General features: G+C 39.4%; 1 protein-coding gene across 2 annotated transcripts in view; it reads right to left on the minus strand.

Annotated features, from left to right (window-relative positions):
- The window catches only part of NPTN (neuroplastin), a 69,775-nt gene that overhangs the window by 31,137 nt on the left and 19,493 nt on the right, over positions 1–19,145 (minus strand). Inside the window, exon 2 of one of the 2 annotated variants that reach the window (XM_053593806.1) lies at positions 1,993–2,340. The exons of the other annotated variant lie outside the window; for it this stretch is intronic. Coding sequence (XP_053449781.1) covers positions 1,993–2,340 — 348 coding nt within the window. The remainder of the gene's footprint in view (positions 1–1,992; positions 2,341–19,145) is intronic. 2 annotated transcript variants of the gene reach the window in all.

The following is a 19,145-nucleotide window of genomic DNA, read 5'->3' on the forward strand; positions in this document are numbered from 1 at the left end:
AAGACTGACTGGCCAGGATTTGGTTTACTCACATGCAGACAACCATAAGTTAGGATCCTGTTTCTAAGTAAACTGGGGAATGTAATCTTGGGATTGGTAGGTAGATACCCCCAAGCCTCATCTTTTTCTAGCTATGAGTCAGGATCCTATAAGTACCAAATGCCCAGCCCAGCACATGTCTATAAACTTCTGCAGACTTCTGTGGACACTTGGGTAATTCTGCTTTTATAAGGAAAGGAGCAAGGGGACAGGAAAAGGAGGCGTGCAAGGGGAAAAAAAATTGTTTAAAAAAGGGGGAAGGAGGGAGGAAAAAAAAGAAAGGAAATATTACTGGGTTAATGTTCCCCATTTTCACATAGACAAGGCTTTCTTTTCCCCTTTCCAGAAGCAGGTGCTCTCATCCAACAGTGCCGTCTGCAGCAGTCTCCCATCTCTCCTCTAAAGAGTCTTCATAGGCATCTTTGAGCGGCTACAAAGAACAAATACTAATTTTCTATTTTCCATATAAGTATATAAATTCGGGGTCAAAGTCATGTTAACTCCTGAGTGATCACCAAATGCCTCATAAAACTAGTATTTTACTATTTTCACTTACTTTCTCTAAATGAATCAGCTCTTTAAACAAGAACTGGCTACAGGTCTCTGAGTCCTTGAAGAAGGTGAAAACCCAGAGGATCTTTCCATTAAGTAGAGAACACTCCCTCAACTACATCCAGGCCTGAAAAGGGGGGCTAGAGCTCTTCTTGGCCAGCAGTGCTGGTTCTGTGGTGGCTTCTCCTTCCCTCTCCTTTCTACCATACAAGTAACAAGTCACTCTTGAGGAAGAGAAGTGGCCACAAAGTGCCTGTGTCACACATCTCACTTGTACCTGCTCCAATAGATGAAGGGAAGGATACTGAGCTAGCCACTCCGCTCACCTCATCAATGAGAGGAAGAGGGCTGGAATTTAGTTTCCTCTTTCTTCAAGGCACAAAGAAAAGGCTAGCGTGAATGACTTCCAAATCATTTCTGGGGTTGCCATTCTCCGAGATGAGCAGAACTGTGCCAACAATAGTCACCAAACTGTGAAGAGGAATCTGATACAACTCAGACTTTGAGATAGCATGAAGGGGTTTAAAAAATATATATGTTTTGCAGCTTAGTGTCACCTGGCTCCTAACAGCAAGACATATGGAAGAAATCTCAAGCTGCTACTTTTAAGAACAGGAGAGTGAATGGGCAGGCCTGGTGAGGAGGGTACTGCTGCAGTGGAAGGCTGGTATCAGAGAAGCACATGCCACTGTTTTAGAAAAGAAAAAGAGCTGGAACTGTGGAAGTATCCAAGCTTACATGCCACCCAACAACCAAAACACACCACCACATTGCACCAATGGCAACATTCCCATCACAGAACAAGATGACACCAAGTCACAGGGAGGGAAGAGGCTAGGCAGACACAAACTCAAAACCAGAGGTGTAGGCAACTGCTCATAGAGCTTCAAACAGATGAACAGGAGAAAATAAAAAGTCGTTAGATTGGGGAGAGAAACAAAAATACAAAGGCGCCAGAGAAGAAGTCAGCAAAAGGATAACAGGAAACCTACTACAAAATCAAAGGGGAGGGAAAGAAACAATTTCAACACTACCCTCCTTTGACTGCCTGGTTTGTGAATTAAAAAAAAAAAAATTTTTAACCTCCCCAGTTCTCCCTCCCACCTCTCCCCAACGCAGATGATTTTGGATAGTCACAGATTTCCTCAAGTTCTTTGTTCCTGAGAAGAAAGACACAGTGAAGGGTTGGGGAACAAGGGAAGCAGAGAGGACGGCAGAGAAGAAAAAAATTGCCACAGATGTTTTCATACACTACAGCCAGAGGGTTGTGGGTTTGAAAAAACGAAGACAAGGGGTGGGGTAAGTGATCATACTGGGGAAGAGGGAAAGGAAGCAGAAGGGAAGGGTCATCGGGCCGCCTCTAGTGACTACAGTACTACTACTGTAGGGTGCTGGACTCACTCTGAAGGACGCTTATGGTGGCCTGGGCTCGAATCCATGTTATGGAGGGGTTTTGCCTCAAGTCATTCCTCTTGGGGTCGTTGCTGGCCCTGCACTCGTAAGTCCCAGAGTCCTCCAAGGTGAGCCGGGTTATTCTCAGCACACTCACGCCGTTTGACCCGTAGGCGGTGTTTACGGTGACACGGCGCTTCCGAGCACCGTCCCACAGCTGTCTGAAAGACTCTGCCCGGTTGACTTCCGCGTACCACCACTGGATCTCTGGCGTGGGGCTCCCGACCACGTCACAGTACAGCTCAAAGGCGTCCCCCGTGAGCTTAGTTTCTGACATGGGTGACTTGACAAACCCAGCTAGAGGGAGGGGGAGCAGGAATGCAGTGATAGGCCAATCAGAAAAAAAAAGAATCAACAGGTGTTAATAGTAATTTAAAGAAAAGAAAAGAAAAAAGCAAATGAGTTGCAAAGAACAAAAAAGGATTCATTTTTAAACTATAAAGAGACAGTAATAGCAATTCATACAAGCTTTTAGAAGAAGAACCACCCTGGGAAGCTTATGAAGCAAAGGCAGGCTAATTTACAAGCTGGGGCAGCCCAGGTGCTGGCCAGGCAGAAGCAAGCCCACTGGAAAGCGTTTTAGCAATGGGCCCAGCTGGTGGGAATGAGAAAGCCTCAGGTCTTAGGGAAGAGCCACTTTCCTTAAGAGCACAAACCATTCATTACCTTTTGAAACTCAGGCAAGTAATGAAAGATAACTGGAAGTGGCAGTAGGTTTATATGCCAAGTCAGGATCTCTCTTTTGGATGGGTAAACACTGTTCAAGATGTAATGTCTCTTGAAAGCCTCAACAAGAAGTTCACACTGAACTATTGCCTTCTCTTGAGATATAGAGAATGCAGCAAATTTCCCTCTCATGCAGGACCCTATCTTGAGTTCAGATTAGACTTTCTCCACCTCCTACTCTTCCTTGGGCCTATGGCAAACAAACAACCCAGTTGTCTGTGATTAGCCTCTACCTGAATGACAGAACAATCTGTATTTCACACCACAATGAGATATTCGAAAGGTCAGCTTAGGAGTGGGACCAACAGCAGCAGCAACCCAACTCGTTACCAGCCAATGGAGAGACTATGCCCCCATAATCCCATAAATACATGTAACAAGAAAAATCTTCTGAAAAGCAGTTTTAGAAATAACCATAGTGTACTTGACAGGCTCTATATAGCTTAGTTGCCTGGCTACTAGAAGCCAGCTCAAAAAGAATGAGAAATATACACTGATGAATTAAACTAAACTTAGGGTGAAGGGCAAGCCTCAACCAACACAGCCAGGGATTGCCCAGGAACTAAAGTTGATGGCTACCCTCCACTTGCCCTTAATTTGCTTGAGGTTACACATCCACAAGACTAAATGGAAATGGCAGAAAGAGAGTTAAAAAAAAAAAAATCCAGGTTTATTTAAAAACTTGGAGTTGGGTCCACAGATAACAAAATCACAGAGCAAGCATACTCTCTCACCCACTCACTCCACCTAGAATTCATTCAGCATTTCTACCAATTCACGCAGTGTCCTAAGGTGCAGGGCAAGAAAGAGGCAGTCAGTGGCGTTGACAACTTCCCTTGGGAGGCCTGGAACACGACCCAAGCCAGCCCCTCTGCAGTGAGCAGAAGGAGGTCAGGGTCTGCCAACATCAGACTAAGAATACTCCAAAGGAGAGTAAGAACTAAATGAAATAGTTTTCCTACAGCCCAGAAGCAAGCATGTAACAGGGGTAGCTAAAAAATCAAGGTTGCTGAGTGGAAAAATTTCTGTTTATATTCATAGCAGTATCTGCCTTTGGAGATAAACCCCACCCCATGGGTCTAAGAACATGAAGGGAGATACTATATTTACTCAAGAGAGGTCAAGACCTCCAACTTCATTCTAGTCTTTCAATTCCTAAAACTTTTAGAATCTGGGGAGGACAGATGTGATTAACAGACTCAGACAAAATGTTCTGGTTTGTAATATGCCATTCTAAACTACCTCTTCATACCCAACAAATCTTATTCCCTATGAGGAAATAACAAAAGATCCAAGAAGCCAAACAAATACCATTTTCAGATGCAGAAGTTTTAAAGTTACAGAAAAGACCTCCCAACCTCCTGCACAAACAATTGAGCTCACTGCCAAATAAAGTGATATTCAAGGAGTCACGCCTCAGTCCACCTCACAAACTGCCACCTTCCTACCTGTCAAAGTCAATGCCAGCCAATATTAAGAGAGAGGTAAAAGAAGCTGGTTTTATTCATTTTTCTACTAGTTCAACCACCAAAGAAAATCAGGTCTCAGTAAATACCTGGAATGCAGTAAATAATATTACTGTATTTTATTTTTATTTATTTTTTTGAGATAGTCTCAAGTTGTCACCCTGGGTAGAGTACCATGGCATCATAGCTCACAGCAACCTCAAACTCTTGGGCTGAAGCGATCCTCTTGCCTCAGATTTTTCTATTTTTAATAGAGACAGGGTCTTGCTTTTGCTCAGGCTGGTCTTGAACTGGTGAGCTCAAGCAATCCACCCACTTCAGCCTCCCTCAGTGCTAGGATTACAGGCGTGAGCTACCGGGCCTGGCCAGTATTACTCTGTTTTTTTTTTGTTTGTTTGTTTGTTTTTGTAGAGACAGAGTCTCACTGTACCGCCCTCGGGTAGAGTGCTGTGGCGTCACACGGCTCACAGCAACCTCCAGCTCTTGGGCTTATGCGATTCTCATGCCTCAGCCTCCCGAGCAGCTGGGACTACAGGCACGCGCCACAACGCCCGGCTATTTTGTTGTTGTTGTTGTTGTTGCATTTTGGCCGGGGCTGGGTTTGAACCCACCATCCTCGGCATATGGGGCCGGCGCCCTACTCACTGAGCCGCAGGCGCCACCCAGTATTACTCTGTTTTAATCATATTTCTTGACCGTAGTAGAAATCACAAATGCCCTTATTATCACATTCTCTGTGAACTTGGGGAGTTTACAGACTCTCAAATGCTGTAATTATGCACTTGTTTATGCCCTGAAACTCCGTTAGTGGATTTGTTTTGTACTTTTTTCTCTCTTCTGAATTGTACTTCACAGCAGGCTTAGACTTAAGTCTATTTCTCAACCTGTTGACCACACTAATGTAAAAATGATGCTTGCAGGGTGGCGCCTATGGCTGAAAGGAGTAGGGCGCTGGCCCCATATGCCGGAGGTGGCGGATTCAAACCCAGCCCTGGCCAAAAATTGCAAAAAAAAAGATGCTTGCAAATATGTTCAGAACCACCAAGAATCCATTCCATCCAATTTCAGTCTAACTCCAAATCTCAATATCACACTATATAAAAGTAGCTAAGAAACAGTCTAAAAAAACACAATTCCCACTACTCACAACTGAATGAGTCATTCATAACACCAAAGGCAAGACCCCTCCTAAGGAGGAAGGAATGGTGGTCTGCATCAGTTCAATTTTCTACTAGCATTGAGGAAAACAGGACCAAGACAAAAATGTTCTCTGAATTAGTAAATTATATGCTATATATTTCAACAAATTTATTTAAAAACATTGAAATCCTTTAAAACACTGACAATGGACATCTTCTTGTGCTCCCTTTGAAAGTCATTACTATTATTAGACTATATATATTAACATTTCCTAAGTATGTATTATATGTTAAGCAATGTGCTAAGAACTTTATATTTATTATCTCATTTAATCTTCACAACTGCCTTATAAGTGCCATTATAATCCCCTTTGAGATGTGGAAACTAAGGTCCAAAAAGTTAAATATTTTCCCCACAGTTACAAGCTAATAATGAAAGTCTAGGCTTGGAATACAGATGAGTCCAAAGCCAAAGCATGGTCTCTTTTAACACTTTCCACAATTGCAGTCAATGTGTCTTATTAGGCTAGAGAAGTTTTTGTAGTTACTTAATGCTTTGTTACCACTTAGTTTAATAAATCATTTAATAATTCCTGGCCGCAAAAAGCCAGGAAGCCTCCAGTGGAATGTGTAACACACTATGATCACTAACTCCTTAAAATGACAACCTTACTAAGAATGGAGATAGAGGAGCACAGGACAGAGAGTTCCTAAAGCAACTCGGAGAGGTAAGGAGTGAACAAGGAAAAGTGAAAAGATTGTTACAACTGCCCCTAATTCCGATGATTCCAATGCCCACTTCCTGAAAAGGCTGGCTTCACAGGAAGAGTTAAAAGCATCACAAACATTTCTCTGGTGTTGTAGCTAGAGCCAAATTAATAAAGGCCAGCATCTGAAATTTTTATAAAACCTGACATTTGCAAAGCGCTTCCACATACATCAATATCTCACCTATTCACACAGAGACAGCTCCATGACTTGCCCAAGATCACTTAGGCAGCTCACCCTAGTGGGGCTGAGACACAGGTTTTCCACTCCCAGTCTCGGGCTCTTTCCAATAAATCATACTGCCTCTGCACAAACCAACTAAGGGATTCCTTGATAGGTTAACACTCATCAGAAACCACAGAAACAGATCTATTTCCCCTCCAAACAGCAGGGGAAAGAAAACAACACCTCTTTAAAGAGTACTGTGAAATCACAATTAGCAAGGAAAAGTTATTAGCAACTATCTACCTCATTATCCATCCAAAATTAGGTCCAATTCAAGAAAAGAACCAGCTCTCAGTAGCAGCAGGAGGTAGGAGTTCAGAGCCTGACTCACTGCCCTGTCTTTCATTGTCAAGAGCTTTTAAACAAATATATGCCCTCAACATGAAAGCACACAACTGCCTAAAGCTTGAGGCCAGCAAAAGCATCTGTTTGATCTCCAGGTCAAGCCTCATTCAATATTTTGGAAAAAGACTAAATTTTAGAAAAACCACCTCCCACCCTATCCCTTCCCTGCCATCATCTCTACCCATGTGTTCAGTGACTGGGCCATTCTCATAGAGTTTTGGTCAAGTATTAGTATCAGTGTAACAATAATAAAGAGGGGAGCTAAAAGGTAGACTATACTGGCTTTGGAGGAGAGAGGGACTAGAAGCTGCTGTTGGAGGGGGTAGCAGGCAGAGCATTAAAAATGGAGGCAGCAAAACCAGGAGAAGCATAATGTAAAATTGCATAACTGAGGGTGGGGGATGGGAGGCAAAGATGACAGCTGGGACTCGCAGCCGGAGAAAAGGAGGAGCTCTCTGGCAGGGAAAACTGGATGCGTAGATATGTAGCAGAGGGTGAGAAGAAAAAGGGAACACAGAAGAGCAAGTTGAGCCCAATCCCAAGAAAAGTGCTTTTATAGGGCGGTGCCTGTGGCTCAAGGAGTAGGGCGCCGGTCCCATATGCCAGAGGTGGCGGGTTCAAACTCAGCCCTGGCCAAAAAAAAAAAAAAAAAAAAAAAAAAAAAGAAAAGTGCTTTTATACGTGCCCTAAAGAAGCAAATAAAAGCTAACATATCTATAGGAGAGACCAGTGATGTTTGCATTTACTTCTAGGGCAACCACAGTATTCTTAAGACTACCTTCTCTCTATCTCCCTCAGATGACTACTGCCAAGGCCAGGCCTCTAAATCTTACTTCCTTTTGTCACCTTTAAAAAAATAAACAAACCAACAACAACAACAAAAAACCCAGCTGTTCCCTACAGTGCCCATTACTGCTAATTCCCTGTTGGTGGCTCAGGCTGTTCTCTCCCTCATGCCTCACAATAAAGAAGAAATGACAGCCAAGGGCATAAGAGCATTTCTCTCTCCTGTCTCCCTCTCTCACACGTTTAGATCATCTACCTCAAAAAGACGACTAAGAAAGACCCACAGACATCTAAACGTAGTTATAGACTGAGTACTTCAAATGTCTACATGATCCAACTGCTATAAAGCTGTCATACACTTGAGCCTCAGACTACTGTACACCTTGCCTACCCTTACTGTCAATCAAGAAATAGATCATTTATCCCTATTCCTTGACACCAAAGGCAGATCAGAAGTCTACATGCCCTCACTGGACTAAGGATAAGACAGCCCTGAGAGTGGACTGGAAACAGGGTGACTTCATTCTTTGCAGCAGAAAGTACGTACTATGTGTTAGTCTGAAATTTAGGTAGAGATGGCAGCAATTATAAATCATTTTCCATGTTCAAGCCTGTTCCTTTCAGGCAGAGATTATAAAAGTTTGGAAGGTAAGATTATCCCTATCAGTAACTCTGAAACTAGGGCCCACCCTTTATTCTGAAATTATGCCATCCAAAAGTGACTACAAGAATCTGCTCAGCCTATATTAACCACCCTTCTGCTTTGGAGAAACTGGGAAAATCTAGTTCATCCCAAGAGAGACTACGGTTTGGTGACCAAAAGCAGCAAACTCTAAAATCAGATTGCCTGAGATTCATGTCCCTAATCTGTGAAACAGGGCTAATAATAGCAGCTTCCACATGGGGTTTTTGTGAGGATTACATGAGGTAACATAGCTTAAAACAATGCCTGGCATATAGTAAGCACTCAATAATGATAACTATTATTACATTCCTCCATAAATAGGGCACAGGTAGCAGCCTGCAGTGCTGCTCCACAGAAGGCTGGGAAGCAAAACTTTACATCCAAAATCAGTTTCACTTAAAATCCAACTCCTTCAAGGAACAACAAAAAATTAAACTTAAATTTTCAAATAACATGGTAACTAGAATAGAAATGTTAACTGCAGAAGGGAATGAAAAATAAGGAATTCTTCATTCCTTTCTCTCCTTAAAGCAAACTACAATGAGGAGATAATAGACACTTGTACATTGACTCAAAGAATTACCAAACATTACAGAGTTGTAAACCATTACATCTGAAATATTACGAACAATGTGGTAAGTCCATGAATAATGAGAAAAAAAGAGTCAGTCCAAATTCACCTTTTGCAAAAACACAAAGTAAAGAATAAACCTGTGAATTATAAATCAGGCTATTTAACAATAATATGTGGGAAGAAAGGGGCTATTGGACAGGCCAAACTGTAAATTCACAAATGTAAGATGAGAGGATAGTTGTGGGATTTTAGATCGTGATAAATTAATTTCAGCCTAAGAAAGAGCATCAGCTTTTGGGTCACCACTTTTACAATTTAAATTCTCTTATCTCTGATCAATTTCTGCAAACGGGAACCCCACTATCTACTTTTTAGGATATTTGTGAAAATCATGTAACATATGTGGAAGAGCTCTGTAAACTGTAAAACTCCATGCACATGTCAAGTTACTTTACAACAGGCAGATAAGCATTTGATATGGCTGATCTCCTTCAACAAGGATTTTCATTCCATCCTATGGCCAATATCTATTGACAAGCTAATCAAGCTTGATCTACCTTGATCCATGGGTCTAAAACTAAATGACAAAAAAAGAATAAAGTTAAAAGTATGGTAAAATGCCATGGGCCTCTCTCATCCCAGAAACATACAAACATAATTTTACATATAATTTCAGATGTGTTCTAGACACCAAGTTAGATATCCTGGATCTAGACCGTATCACTGTTAGGTGAGTGAACAGTTAAGGGTCTCTCTGTTAAGCTGAGAGCTCACCTTATAAGGAAATGAGCCATGATTTAAAACATCTGGGTTGGATTCCTCAATTTCTTCAACCTCAGTTTCCTCATCTGAAAAATGGGGACAATAATTCCTATCTTCTTCATAAGGTCATGGTGAGATTTCACATGAACAATGTATGTAAAATTACTATGTAGCCTATAAAGCTTTCAGTGGAATAATATAATGACAGTTTTAAGCAAGCATTCTACTCTGTTACTTAAAGAATGATCTAAACCAGTCCTAAGCATTCTGTTAAGGTACCTCAAAAGCAGTGTGGGAGAAAATAGGGGACAGGACTCAGACTCACCCATGGAGGTGGGAAATTGTCTACTGCATTGACTTTTTCTGAATTTTTCAATTAAAAAAAAAAAGAGTACTGAAAGCCACTAATCTGGCCAGGCATGGTGGCTCATGCCTGTAACCCTAGCATTTGGGAGGCCAAGGTGAACTCAGAAGTTTGAGACCAGCCTGAGCAAGAGCCAGATGAGCCCCAACTCTACAGAAAAATTAGCTAACCATAGTAGCATGCACCTATAGTCCCAGCTACTTGGAAACTCCAAGATAGAACAATTCTTCTTAAAGCAAAGAGAAGAATTAGCTCAGAATTGAGTCCCGCTTGCATTTCTTCTTGCATCCCTAACATGTTCCCAGGGCTCATGCCTGAGACTGAATATCTCTACATGGGCTCCAACAGATTGAAAACCTTGCTCATCTTTTATTTATCAGAAAATACTAGTCACTTACTCTAGGCTTCTATAGCACTCACATAAATAACTTCATTGTCAAAGACACTCCCTGGGTCTCTCTCACAACATTTCTTCCTCACCCACCACCCACCGGGAAGAAAGAGGCAGTTAATTTACTCTTAAGCAATGAAAGTTAGATCCAAGAAAGTAAGGCTAAATATGAGATCTGACAATTAAGTTCATGAACCTGCCACCATGCACTTAAATTGACAGCACTGTACAAACGACTCAGTAAAGGCTCATAACCTTGGTATGTTACTGTCTCACAGCTGTGTTCACGTTGACCTATGGCCATGTCTTGCTACAGGGCATTCACTATTGTGTGTCATCACGATGATGTTGGAGCTTAGAGCAATGAACAAACATTAAATTTCTTGTTAAACTTGGCAAGAGTAGAAGTGATATCAGGGACATATTAGTCCAAGTTTATGGGGATAATGCCATGAAGAAAACAGCAGTTTACAAACCGACTAAACATTTTTCTAAGGGGAAAGAGTCACTGGTAAAGAGAGGTCATGGTAGCTTATAACAAGCAGAATTGATGAAAACACTGCAAAAATTTGTTAATTGTGGGTCAAAATCATCGGCTGACTATGAGAAGCACAGCAGACCGACCAAGTAAATGTCAATAGAGAAACAGGAAAATCTTAACTGAAAATCTTGGCATGAGAAAGGTGTGACTCATGCCTCATGACAAGGCACCAGCTCACACAGTACTGTCCGGGAGGGAGTTTTTAGCCAGTAAACAAATTGGAGCACCCTCCCTACTCACCCTATCTGTGACTTTTTTCTTTACCTGAAGATAAAGGAAATATTAAAAGACATTTTGATGTCATTCAGGACATCAAGAGCAATACGACAGTTCTGATACCCATTCCAAAAAGAGTTACGAAACTGCTTTGAAAGGTGGTCTAGGCACTGGCATCAGCGCACAGCTTCTCAAGGGGAGCACTTCAAAGGTGACCAAAGTGATATTCAGCAATGAAATATGCAGCATTTTTCTAGGACAAATTCACGAACTTAATTGTCAGGCTTGTACAACAGATCCGCTATCATTTTGATATAAAAATGACCAAGACTTTTTAAAAACTTATAATTTGTCCAAGAGCAAAAATTCAACAGCCACAATCTACGTTCAAGCTAGTCTTGTTAGGAAACTTTAGGTCATTCACTTTCTAACTCCACAACTATAACTCAAGGTGCTGATATACAAGGAAAAAAGTCTAGTTCTGCTAGATGTTAAAAACCAATTTTGTTTGTCTCATCCAAACAAAATAGATATGCACACAAACCAGCTGTATCTTAATGAAACCTTTCATTAAGAACCCTTAGTAGTGAAACCCTTACATATTTAAGCAAATGTCCATAAAGCTCTTACCCAAAAGACTATCAAAAAATAGCTTTAGGCATCTAGAACTTGGAGCTTTGAGGACAAAAACAAAAAAATAAAAAAAGAATTCCAGAGTATTTTAAGAGCCTAATTCAGATGACCCACCAGTTAGGATTTTACTAAAGGCAAAATCTAAACAATATTGCTACAAAGGTTGAATGTTCCCTCCAGTTTGATAAAGATTCTTTGCTTTACCAAAACTTAGTCAGGCTTCAGAACCTTCTCCTAAGCTCATCTGTGAACTTCCTTGTAAAATTCAGTATTAGCAAAGAACCCTGCTAAGTCGCTTTAGCAAGAACTCCTCATCTCTGAAATCACCCTCAGTATCTGATCAGGTTCCTTATCTTCCATAATACTCCAGGTAAAGTCTGATCATCCCAGCCTGTCTTCAGTTCGAATCTGTCAGGTTGGTTTAGCCTGAATCTTCCCTACTCTTGAAGTTTTCTCTTAGTACATTTTCCATCCACTGACCCTGCTCCTTGGCTATAAATTCCCACTTGTCTACGCTGTATTCAATCTCTCTGCAAAATCATACTGCAGTGGTTCCTCTACTGATCACAATGAGCTGAATAAAAGTCTTGTTTACCAAGTCTTTAACAAGTGTTTTTTCTTTAAAACGTGAATAAACCATTCTCAAATGCCATGGGCTGTCATTAATCAAAAGCTAATCTCACTAAACACTTTTTCTGTGAAATGCATTTGTCTAATACAGGTGTCCTCAAACTTTTTAAACAGGGGGCCAATTCACTGTCCCTCAGACCATTGGAGGGCCGGACTATAGTTAAAAAAAAAAACTATGAACAAATTCCTATGCACACTGCACATATCTTATTTTGAAGTAAAAAACAAAATGGGAACAAATACAATTCACACCACTTCATGTGGCCCACGGGCCACAGTTTGAGGATGCCTGGTCTAATAGATACAGTATAATTTCTGACAAGTTTGTCTCTCACAACACACCAACAATCAGGACTTAAATGTTGAAGATAACATAATTTATCTTGTTCTTCCATCATTATATATCCCGTGAGTATGACAAAGAACATAACCTGTTCAAGCTGACAGTATAATCTAGAAGACATTATAACTAAAAGATGTAGGAAGCCCTCCCCCTTCACCTTTTTTTAAACAGCCATTCCCATAAACGACAGTCAAATTCTTTGCAGAGGGAAATTCAATTTTTGAATCATATCACAGGATGTTAGGTAATATTATTTCTAGTCTTCCTAGCTAACGAATTATTTCCAAAGCATAAATAGCTTATAGTAGAAACCACAACGGGAACTTCGTTATTATATATAAAAAACAAAACTTTCCTCCGATGACAAAATCCTAGACAGTAATTCTTAAACTTCACCATGCATCAGAACCACTTGGAGGGCTTGTTAAAACATGGACTGCTGGGCCCCACCCCAAGCTTCTGACTCAGCAGAGCTAAAGTGAGGTCTGAGATCTGCATTCATTAACTAGCGCTCAGGAACCACAGTACTGCACTCTGGTAACTAATGCCTTAGAAAGTCTTAAGCTATTAAAAATCTCAGCTTGTTCAAATGAGAGAAAAATAAGGGCATAGTAGCCACATAGATATTTCTGAATAAAGACTCTCCCAGTAGCTTAGTCCATGATCCATGGCCAAAAGGAGTAGCAAAAATGGTTGCTAAAAAAACCATGTCACTCATTATGACTTCAAAATAACCACCTTTATCTTGGATTTGTTCTGCATACCAATCTATAAATTGAGAGCACATTTTCAATTCAGCATGCTGCTTAGTAAGGGCCTATTTACCAAGGACTTTGCACAGGGATAATTAAAATAAACTTTGTTTCTAAATAGATCTAAACCTTGCAAGCCAGGAGACAGAATAATCAAAACAATACAACACACAATAACCACTTCTATAACAAACATACACAACAGGCACATATGAGAAAAATAACTAATTTTGTTGGAGGCATGCACTAATGCACACCTAGAAAGCTTATGCATTAAAATCTGAGTCTAGCCTTGTCAAGTAGATGGAGGAGAGAGATGGTCTTGTTCTAGGTAAGAGGAAATAGTATGGACACAGTGTTGAAAAGTAGCAGAAACAGTTTAAGGTGAAAGTTAAAAAATTCAACATTTTTTGAGTACTATTATATACCAATCACCTGGTATGTGCTCATGCTATTCAGAAAAACAGGACAGACTATATCTTCAAGACCTCCCAATTTTGGAGAATGACAGGTCCCGTAGGCTATGAAGAGCACATAGGTAGGCACCCTGGGCTTCTTTCCATAGAACAAGACATGCAACTGATCAACTGGGTGGCAGTGCAAAGGATGTCAGAAATAAGAAAGTCAAGAAGGGGTTAGGAAGCTTCTTGAATAATCCAAACGAAAAGTTAGTTTTAACTACTCCAGAGTGGCTGTGGGAATGGTGAGGATGTGAGAAATGTTTAAAATATATAATCAAGTAAACTTGTTAGCCTGCAGTGGACAGTGATACGGCAAACGGAATAAGGGAAGGCAGGCGGAGAGTTGTCCTTGGAGAAGTACAGGATAAGTTATCCCATTGAGATGTCCAAATGTAGTTAAAAATAAGAATCTGATCTTCAGGACAGAGGTGGAGGCTGGAAATTTGCACTGGGGAATCATCAGCTTAGGTGGAAGTTGAAGCCATGGGAGGAGATGAGATCACACAGGGAGGATGAAAAGGGGACTGAGAATGGAACTTTCTACGTAATTATACTTCTTTCCAGATGATTCACCACTGAATGCAATGTACTTTTACTAGGATAAAATACACCAAATTAGGAATTAATTCCCTTCTTATATCTGTATAACAGTTTTAATAAATACTTTATTAATTCTGCTTCAGAAGATTAAAAAAAGAAGTCTTCTCGTATCCTCCACATCGATCACTCAGATATAAGGCAAACAGTATCCATACCAGCAGGTCCCAAAGCAGCATTAGACTTCAGCTGAGTAGAATGCATAATGCTATTAACTTTAACAAATAAAAATCCTTGGGCGGTGCCTGTGGCTCAAGGAGTAGGGCGCCGGTCCCATATGCCAGAGGTGGCGGGTTCAAACTCAGCCCTGGCCAAAAAAAAAAAAAAAAAAAAAAAATCCTTAACTTTTGAGAGAGATAGTGCCCATTTGGTTCCAAAATGGAAATGCTTTTTTTTTTTAATTTTTTAAATTGACACATAATAACTGTACATATCTATGGAGTACATAGTAAAGTTTTGATACGAATAATACATAGTAATCCAGGGTAATTAGCATATCTATCACCTCAAACATTCAAGTCAGAAACATTCAATATCCTCTCTTCCAGCTATATTAAAATATATAACATTATTATTACTGTTGCCGGCCATGGTGGCTCACACCTGTAATCCTAGCACTCTGGGAGGCCAAGGTGGGTGGATTACCTGAGCTCACAGGTTCAAGACCAGCTTGAGCCAGAGCAAGCCATCATCTCTAAAAATAGCCACGTGTTGCGGCAGGCACCTGTAGTCCCAGCTACTTGGGAGGCTGAGGCAAAAGAATCGCTTGAGCTCGGGAGTCTGAGGTTGCTGTGAGCTGTGATGCCACAGAACTTTACCGAGGGCAACAAAGTAAGACTCTGTTTCAAATCATAAATAAATAAAATATTACTATTAACTCTCACAGTGCCATAAAACACTAGAATCCACTCCTCTTGTCTAGCTGTAATTTTGTGTGCTTTAACAAATCTCTCTCTACGCCTCCCTTACCCTTCTCAGTCTCTGGTAACCTCTGTTCTACCTTTTATTTCTATGAGATCAACTTGTTTTAGCTTCCACCTATGGGTGAGAACATCCAGTGTTTAACTTAACATGGAAATGCTTCTTTTTGGGGAAAAAAGAAAATACATAATCCGAACCAAAATTTCCTCAACTTTTAAAAAGGAAAATAATCTTAGTCTAAAGCCCAAAGGTAAACCAACTCCCACCCTGTACCCTGCAGTAGAGTACGGAAAAGAAACAAAGCGAGTATATCACAGACCAAGTGATTCTAGAGGAAGTATTAACAGAAATAGTAACTCCTATTTTAGACCATGATAAAATTACTGTAATATTCGTCCTCTTTTTCCCTCATTCTGGTCCTCTTTAATAATTCTATTAAAATTAACCAGATATGATTTTGGAAAATATGGATGTGACAGTAACAAACAGGTAAGTGACCAAGACAGTCTACATTTCTACAACAGCATGGAATTTCCTTCTCCTCCCTACGTCCGATTGGTCTCTCGATTTACAAAACTGAGGATACTCAAAATTTCACTGAGTCTTATTTTGAATTTTAAAAATGAGTTATGAAATGTGATAAATTTGACTCCTTTACTAGACCACATTGGCAATGTGTTAAAATTGTAAACTTTCATACTACCTAAGTTGTGACAGCAGTAAAAAGTATAATAAATAATAAATCATCTGGGGGGGTCCAAGTAATATTTGATATTACACACTGTTTGTAAAAATCTGTGTTTCTCCTCAAATTTTCAACAATTTTTATAGTTATTGTTCATTCAGGAACACAGGGCAAATCATTCTTAAGTAATAAACAATTTCACTCCCATTAAATAAGAATTTATCACAGTCAACCCGCTGTTAAACGAATTAAAAGATCCTACACGTGGAATACAGTATGCCAATCTAAAAACAGACCATCAAGAAAACTTTCTTAAAATTAAATATACTTCCAGACAATATAATACTATTCAGTGCTAAAAAGAAATGAGCTATCAAGCCACAAACAGACATGGAAAGACCTTAAGTGCAGATTACTAAGTGTAAGAAGCTGATCTGAAAAGGCTACATAGTACAATTCCAACTATGTGTCTGTGACATTCTAAAAATCACAAAACTATGCAGAAAATATAAAGACCAGTAGTTACCAGGAGTTGAGAAAGGGAAAGATAAGTGGGTGGAGCACCAGGGATTTTCACGGCAATAAAACTATTCTGTGTGATACTATTCATGGTGGATATGTGCCATATTTGTCAAAATCCACAGAATGTACAGCACCAACAATGAACCCTAACATAAATTATGGACACTAACTGATGACAATGTGTCATTTAGATAATTTAGGTTTATTAGCTGTAACAAATGTACTGCTCTAGAGGATGATGTTAATAGTAGTGGAGGCAGTATGGGGGGGGAAGGTTATGAGGAAACTGTAGTTTTTGCTCAATTTTGCTGTGAATCCAAAACTGTTCAAAAGAAGTCATTTTTTTTAATTAAAAGTATTATCTGAAAAATAATTATAATCATGTACCAAGATTTATTTGCCCTGGGGACTAAGTGTATCTAATTGTAGATAAATTTACAAAACAAAATTACATAAATCTTCCAGCAATGAGAATTCATTCCTGCCCAGACAAGCTAGTAATGTCCACCTATCTTAAGTTTCTGACATAAGCATAGAAAATATAGGGCTCTTTTCTAGCCTATAAATTATCTTAAACTTTGAGATGTCCCAGACTTCCACTAGGCCATCTTAATAAATGCCTTCCTAATTTAATGGAAATTTAATTCCATTTGACAGAAATCTCCCATCACAGGGAAAACAATGTTACCCAAAACAGGAGTAAATTTCATAAACTTTCATCTTGCTAGGTAAGTGCCCAGAGGCAGATATTACACTTCTGGGTAAGGTACCAAAAAATCTGTCATCCAAAGAAGACACTTTAAAGAGTAAAAGAGATTAACTATTAACGATTATGATGGGGTATCAGGCACAAACTGAAATTATGGTGACTCAACCTACAGAGAACCTAGAGAATGTGTTGTGTTAGATAAAGAAATTAGAGTTGGAGCTATTCCAGAAAAAACTCCAGGTCAATAAACTTCCAATTCTAAAAATAGTATATTTGTATCTTACAAACTTTCCCCAAGAACTTTAATAATTTCCTACGAACCCATTCCATTGTTAAATACCTGTATCTCAGATTCAAACTATCAAGTCCTCCAAACCACCTCCAAATTTCTGGTTTTATTTTATTTAAATCTTCCACTTTATTCTTCTACCTCCAATATTATTTGGTAACTATACCATCTTTGGCCATAACTTTGGTATAATTTTCCCATTAACCGGAACCTCTCACCTTATTATAAAAGTATAAGGCCCTATCTATTCTCAAACAGAATAAAATACTTCTCTTAATTTTAAATGGTAATTTAAAAATATCAGTAAACACTAATATTTGCAAAAGGCAGTTCTCCACTTAATAATCTCAGAGGATTAGCATATTTAGTAAAATCATAAACCGTGGTTAAAAACAACAGGCCAACATAACAGTGATTTTTCTAAAATGCATTTTCACATATTCTCTTATCAACTGCAGAAATGATACCAAACTACATGATAATAAAATGCTGGACATATTAGTTTAAATTGTGGCTTCCAAAAATGTATACTGATGTGTAGAACTCATTCTTTTAATAAATATGTACATGTTAAAATCTGAAATCTCCGTTCCCTTGCCTACAAGAAGATTGAAATAGTTGATATCTAAGGTTCTTTAGGCTTTAGTCTTCTGCAAATCTACATATTAGAAATAATTGAAATGTAGTATTCTATGACTCCATGAAGATACATGAGGCAGACAATATATTTCAATAGATCACAAATTATTTCAGAATCAGGGCATATCTCTAATATTCTATACCTATAATGCCTCTCTACGTACATTATACTCAATAATATTTGTTAAAAGAATGGTGAGAAATAAGATTCTCATTAACCAAAGATTAAGGATAAAATCCTTTCATTAAATTTTAACCTATTAAATTTAAATGTACCAGTCATGTTAATAACCAGTACAATGAATGAATCCATCTTTCTTTGATTAATGGGATTTTTCTTAAACAGGTGGATGTCAGAGCCACCCTTGTGAATATCAACAGAATCATACATTTCAGAAGAACAGATTATGATATATCTGAATTTACCATGGATGCCCTAGGAGTTACTTTTATAAAAAAAAAAAAAAAAAAATCAAATCCCTAAAGTCAGTTTATTTTCTAAAAAGCAAAGAATAAAAACTGGTTATAAAATAGTTTTTTTAGTTGAAATTTTACTTTACAATACAACTTAACTGCTCTTTTCCAAATCAGGTAGTGATGCTGCCTATCATCACATCTGAAAGAGAGAAGGAATTTCAGATTCTCTGTAAACCACCTAGAATCAAAACTGGGAATCTTCTTTTTAAAAAGATAACCTTGAAGAAAAAACCACGGGGGTGGAGGGGCAGGGAGTAGAACATTTTTTTCTTAAAAACAAAAAAGAGGGGTGGCACCTGTGACTCAGTGGGTAGGGCGCTGGCCCCATATACCGAGGGTGGCGGGTTCGAACCTGGCCCCAGCCAAAATGCAACAGAAAACAGCCGGGCATTGTGGTGGGTGCCTGTAGTCCCAGCTACTAGGGAGGCTGAGGCAAGAGAATCGCCTAAGCCCAGG

The sequence above is a fragment of the Nycticebus coucang genome, chromosome 6 (genome assembly GCF_027406575.1).
Source record: "Nycticebus coucang isolate mNycCou1 chromosome 6, mNycCou1.pri, whole genome shotgun sequence".
NCBI lineage: Eukaryota > Metazoa > Chordata > Mammalia > Primates > Lorisidae > Nycticebus > Nycticebus coucang.